The sequence below is a fragment of the Triticum urartu genome, unplaced genomic scaffold (genome assembly GCF_003073215.2).
Source record: "Triticum urartu cultivar G1812 unplaced genomic scaffold, Tu2.1 TuUngrouped_contig_4985, whole genome shotgun sequence".
NCBI classification, from domain to species: Eukaryota; Viridiplantae; Streptophyta; class Magnoliopsida; order Poales; family Poaceae; genus Triticum; species Triticum urartu.
Window position 1 is genome coordinate 1 of NW_024115620.1, and position 6194 is coordinate 6194.

At 47.5% G+C, this 6194-nt stretch overlaps 1 protein-coding gene across 2 annotated transcripts; it reads right to left on the reverse strand.

Annotated features, from left to right (window-relative positions):
* Positions 1-754: 754 nt before the first annotated feature.
* LOC125528605 (P-loop NTPase domain-containing protein LPA1 homolog) lies at positions 755-4553 on the reverse strand. Of its 2 annotated transcripts, none has more exons than XM_048693051.1 (7): positions 4296-4553; positions 3941-4194; positions 3655-3736; positions 2840-3226; positions 1878-2627; positions 1599-1721; positions 755-1460 (listed from the first exon to the last, which is right to left on the reverse strand). In XM_048693051.1, exons 1-7 carry the CDS (start codon positions 4428-4430, stop codon positions 1035-1037), a joined length of 2157 nt encoding a protein of 718 aa, XP_048549008.1. In that variant the 5' UTR covers positions 4431-4553; the 3' UTR covers positions 755-1034. The 2 variants fall into 2 exon arrangements, with proteins under 2 accessions (XP_048549008.1, XP_048549009.1); XM_048693052.1 differs by having other exon boundaries at positions 3941-4189; positions 4296-4430.
* Between the last annotated feature and the right edge of the window lie 1641 nt (positions 4554-6194).

The window sequence follows — 6194 nt, forward strand, 5'->3', positions numbered from 1 at the left end:
TCTAGCGCTTCGTCGGCCATGCCGTCGGCCTCGTCGACCGCTCCCTCGACTCCGACGCCCATGGCCTCGCCCACGTCTTCATCATCATCTGAGCCGCCGGTTGTGGTCCCTCGCCGTGGTCCACGCCCACCTCCCCTGCCGCCTCACCACTCCATGGTGATGCGTGCCAAGGCTGGGGTGCATCAGCCGAACCCGCGCTACCACAACCTCTGCGTCACGACCATCTCTCCAGTTCCGCGCTCGGTGCGTTCTGCGTTGAGTGATCCGCATTGGACCGCCGCCATGCACGCTGAGTATGATGCTCTTGTCGCCAACCGGACTTGGACCCTTGTTCCTAGTCCTCCTGGAGCAAACGTCATCTCCAGCAAGTGGGTTTTTCGTCATAAGCTCCTCCCGGACGGTTCTCTCGACAGGTACAAGGCTCGATTGGGTTGTCCGTGGCTTTGCACAACGTGCCGATGTTGACTTCTCCGAGACTTTCTCTCCGGTTGTCAAACCCGCCACGATCCGTTGACGCTCGACATCAACAACGCTTTCTTATACAACCATCTTCAGGAGCGGGTTCTCTGTCAACAGCCGGCCGGGTCCGTTGACCCTCGGCGTCCGGATGATGTCTGCCTGTTGTCATGGTCGTTATATGGCCTCAAACAGGCTTCGCGCGCGTGGTACCAGCGCATCGCGCGTTCCTCGGTCATCTTGGGTTTCGCGGCACCACCTCTAACACGTCGTTGTTCGTGCTTCGACATTGGTTAAATTCTAATGTTATGTTATTAATGCATTCATTCAGTCACAGCAACACAATCCATGATCAACAGCAACCACTCTCTGTTTCCTATCTACTCCTCTGCAGAATTATTACCAGAACAAGTTTATTTGCATTATTCATTCATCTGTCATCCGGCCTCCACTCCCCTTTAATTTGCAGCCTCCCAACAAATACCATTCACATAGTGGAGTATTATACTTTGATGCAATGCAGCATCTCTATCTTCCCTTCCCTGGTTATTATTATTACATAAAAACCATATAGCCTCTCAGGACTCGGGAACCACTGGAACAGCAGCTGAGCCCTTGGGCTTCACCGCCGCTTCCGCGAGAGAGGGGCAGCTCCGCGGCCGCCAACTGATCTTGTCGCTCAGGGACCGCCTCCACTTCCTGGCCGTGCTTCTCTTGCCACCAGGGATAGCGGCAGCGGCAGCACAAGAGCGCGCCGTGTCAGGAACATGTGTGCTAGTATCAACCTTGGACAGGCTTCGCAGAGACTCGAGATGTTTCCTCGGCGTGCCGCGGTTATTATGCTGGCTGCCCTCCGGAAACCTGTTGCTCAGGCATTTGCTTAAGCCGGTGTGCACCATGATGCCGTCATCGCTCAGATAACCGTTCTCCATACTGTCCCGCATGGCCAGGTCGTCGTATTCCTCGTCAGACCTGTTGCAGTCCTCGTCCACAGACCCTTCCATCTGCCAGCCAAAGCACCCACGGATATGTATGTATGTTAAGCAACCGAGTGTAGTAACAATTTGTCAAGCATTTTTTTTTTTGGGGGGGGGGGACCAAAAAAGGAAGAACTCATAAATAAATAGACTGCCACGCCTCACCTCATCATGGTTTTCGTCGTCATCTTCTTCACTTAGGTCCTCATCACTCCCTGAATTAGGTGGAACATCAGCTTCTTCTTCGTCATCGTCATCACTGCCAGATGCTGCTGCTGACTCTTTAATCTACAAGTCCCCGGCAAACAGAAATAAATAAATCAGCAATTATAAGATACTAACAAATCTGATGGTGTTTCTCTGTTGTTCACTGACAGAAAGTTGTGCCAAAAAGATCAGACAAGTTCATGCTGCCAGATAGTACCAAGTTAAATTGCTACTTACCTCTTTATGATGCCCATCGGCCTTCTTAGGGGAGCCGCCGGATGAAGATGCAACATGGCCGCTGCTACTGCCTTCATTACCATTTATCCACGAGCCGTCCACACTTGCAGCTTGACTTGTACAGCCTGTGTCGGTAGGCCATGCACTTATTCCAAAGGAGCCAAACTGGAGATTCACCGACTCGGCCCTTCCAATATTCAGAGGTCCATATATTGGGTTTCCTAGAGATTTCTGGTCTCCGCCACCTTGGGAACCGTTTTTTCCGTCTCCATCGCCTGACTCAACGGGCCAAGCCTTTGAAACGGATCCATCCACATCAACGATGGCCATCAGCTTCCTTGAGGATCCTAGGCGTTGGATTAATTTGAACATCCCCTTGGAACTCATGGAGTTGGCAACACATTGGTTTTTGTACTCTTCATTTACAGCCGCTGCAGTGTTTGTGTCGGGGTTATACAACTGTTCTCCAGTAGCTCGCCTGCGGAGGCAGCTAAAGACGGTGGCGTGGATGGAAGCCACGCTCCGGTCAACATTAGTGTTGTTTACCTTGGGAACTAGGTATTTGTCAGCTCGGCTACAGAGGTACTCTTGGATGGTTCTAATGTTGTTGATGTATTTGACATACTTATTTTTGGTTGGGTCAAGCGTCATGTACTTTGCGCGTACAGCAAACCTCTCGGTGTGCTTGCCCTCGTTGGATATGTAGATCATAAAGGGAATTATTGATGGATGTTTCTTCATTAAGCCCATCTGAAATATTGGAATTATTTGACAAATTCATACTACATAAATATAACAGGGGGCATAAGAACAGATTGATCGTGAACTTATAATTCCACTTTGACTGGAAAAGAAACTGAAAGCAGAGCATTTTCGACATAATTGGAAAGAGCAAGAAAAATAGAAGGAAAATAATTGTACAGGGGAAACAGAACAGTATTATGGTTTTCAGTAGCACGTACCACAAAATTAAGGCTCAAGTGAACGCCCTCAACAACGACCGATTCTTTGCGATCTTCCCACGCGGTGATAAGCCGATCCAGACTGTCGATGACCATCTCACTCTGTGCCTTATAACCTTCTATAGCCATTTGCTTCTTCCCAATTGGTTTTCCCTCAACCTTGTCTCCGCTGCCCTCATAATCCATACCTGAGTTGGTTGACACGCCCGAGCGTTTCTTTGCTTTCCGCCTGGCTTTTGCTTTGGAAACAGCCACCGGATCGAGGCATTCACCTGCATGATAAGTGGATGCCCAGAGAAGGGGGTTTTCCTTGTCGTCAACAAAGCTCCGCATCATGTGGCGAATGGAATCTGTGGAAACTACAGTGGTGATCCCTAACCTGCTCCCCTGTTAATACAACATTGCAATGCTTTATAATCTGGAAGCGAGAAACGATAAAACTGGGGCATGCTCTGGTTCTGAAGAGATGATTTAGTGTCTGGCTTGTAGGGGAATTTTGCAATATACTCCCTCCGTCCGGAAATACTTGTCATCAAAATGAATAAAAGGGGATGTATCTAGATGCTGAAAAGGAATTAAATTATTGATGGCCTAAATACTAGTATAAGATGATATCTAATAAATCAATAAATAAAGAGAGTTAACGGGGCAAGGGTCATTGTTATCGGAACGGGTCAAATTTGCTTCTAGAGTTTATTGTTTAGATATCATATGGTAGATAAACTGGTTTATTAAGAATGTGTGCAGCAGCAGCAGCAGCAGTAGATATATAGAGAGTAACATTGTGAAAAGGGAAAAGAAGGAGGTGTGTGTACCAGCAAAGTGGAAAGAGTAGACTTGCCGCAACCACTTGTTCCGCATAGAAGAACCGTGACGGACTCTTTTCTTTCTCGAATCCTAGGGGGAGATTAGAAAGGAATAATATCAGAGTCCTTTGAAAGTTGGTTCCCCTGCCCTGCCCTGCTCTAGATGAAATGCAAATGCAAATGCTTGGTAAAGAATGGGGAAACCCCTGCCCTGCCCTGCTCTAGATGAAATGCAAATGCAAATGCAAATGCAAATGCTTGGTAAAGAATGAGGAAAAGATACTAGTTGGCAGACCTGCAGGCTAGGGTGAGGTGGTTCCTCTGGTTTGGGGCGAGGTACTTGTAGAGGGCCAGGGCCTGGCACACGAGGTGCAGGAAGAGGTCCCTCGGGATGAGCACCGTGGTCCGCCGCTTGTAGAGCTCGAACTGGAACTGCCTGGGGCTGGTGGCCGCGTCCGGCAGCTCGTACCGCTGCACCCCTCCGCTTTTACCTTGGGACTCCATCTCCGCGGGGTCGCCGCGGACCACATCGAACACCCGCCGGCTAATCTTTTTTTTATTTGATTTGATTGAGAGAGAAATCAGAGAGATCGAAATCAGAAACAGAGGGATCGAATGAATCCAAGAGGGGAAAGAAGAAGAGAGGAGACCTCGAATGCGTGCCTTGGCTTGCATCCCATGAGCTGCAGCGTGCTGTGGAGGAGGGATCGCGTGTAGCGGAAGGAGGAGGCGCCACTCTCGTCCACCACCACAATGTACAGGAGGAGCTTGGCGTGGGCGGCCATGGATTCGATTGGATCGGATTCCGACGGAGGCGCGGCCGGGGAGAAGGAGAAGGACAAGAGGAGAGGAGAAAAGTCGGGTCTTTTCTTTGACGAATGAATGAATGCTTGATCTGCCGGTCCGGTCGTCTCTTGTCTTCTTGTCTTGTGGGTCGTTGGTCCAACACAACGTTGGTCCCACGCGAGAGCACGCACGCACACAAACCAAAACCAAAACCAAAACACAAAACACAAAAACAAAGCTTCACCTGCTCTCCAACCTCCTCAAAAAAAGAGAAAGGGAATCAATCCATCAACCCCACTTGCTTTTCACTTCACCGTTGAGAAACAGTATAACGGGACTAGCTACGAGCCTCCACAGCGATCGATTTCACTGTCACAGCCGTCGGATCATCAAACGTACGGTGTAGATCAAAATCGGGCGTCACTACTCGCCCGGGAATGTCGCACGCCATCTCGCGGGCTGCTTTCTCGCGTGCCTTCTTGTCGCCTCTGCTCTTCCCAACGATGCGGACCCAGGAACAGAGACCAGCCCTCTCCCCTTCTGATTTTTCCTTCGTGTTCTGCACTTCTGCATGCTCTTTGACAAACATCAAATTCTGTTTTTATGTCTCGGTGTGTTCGGTTTGAATTCCCATGTGAGAAGATCCTTCTGAGGAAGGCCGGGAATTGGTACTGAAATTCTGATTGAATTTGTCCAAGTGAGCATGACATTGATTCCGGTTCTGTGATATTTGTGTCTAGCTTAATTCATCTTGGCACCGGTTCAAAATAAATAAATTCATCTTCGCATGATTATTATGTGGTTCAAGTGCTAATCAAGTGAGCTGAGCATTTAGATTCTTCGTGGCCATGCTAATGGTAGATTTGTGCCATGCTATTAGGAATAACATCTTATTTTATCCACCGGTCTCTGATAGATGAGAAGTTCGGTCTTTGTTTACACTTGTGACTAAAACACATTTGGTCTCCTATTGTAATTTCTTTTTTCAGATTTTGGCGTGTTATTCTTGAATATATTATGCGCACAATTTATTTCTGGAACTATTTCCCCCTTTCTCTAGAGTCCATGTTCACTATTTTATTTTATTTTGGAAGTCAATTTTCATGTTGTTGAGCACACAGTGCTCCTAAAAGTATTACATGCACGCGGAGCGTAGGGTGAGTGCCCATGTTAGCAATCTTGTGTTCCTTTTTCAAGCTTTAGGATTTAGTTTGGTTAAGAAAGCTTGTTGCACTGTATTAACACTGCTTGATCTATGGTTTTTATGCTTTTGAGCCCTAGATCCTCTCTTTGGCAAGTACTGCAGGCAACCGGTGAAGCCGAAGCCATTTATGAATGCAAGGCAGTATGTTTTATGATTTTATGACAAGTTTAAATTTTCAGCTGAACGAGTTGCCCAAGATTGCACATCTGAATGCAATCTTACTTTTACTTCTCCAGATGCCATGAAATTGTAAAGGTATCTTTCTATTCCTAGAATGATTTGACAAGGCCCATGTCGACGATCTATGCACCCTCACCTACGCCCAGGTTGTCGTCCATTAGTTGTGAGATCTCTTACTGCTAAAATCAGTGGTCGGCGTGGCATGAATAAAATTCATAGCATGACATTTGGATTTGGCGCCTTGAGGATTAAAGCTGCGCTTGAGTCAATTCGAATATTGTACAGTTGATTTCTTTATTGGGAGTTAGATCCAAAAAGCTAAGTTATATGTGATAAAATTCAACTTATCGTCCTCTATATCATGGTTTGTAATTTGTTA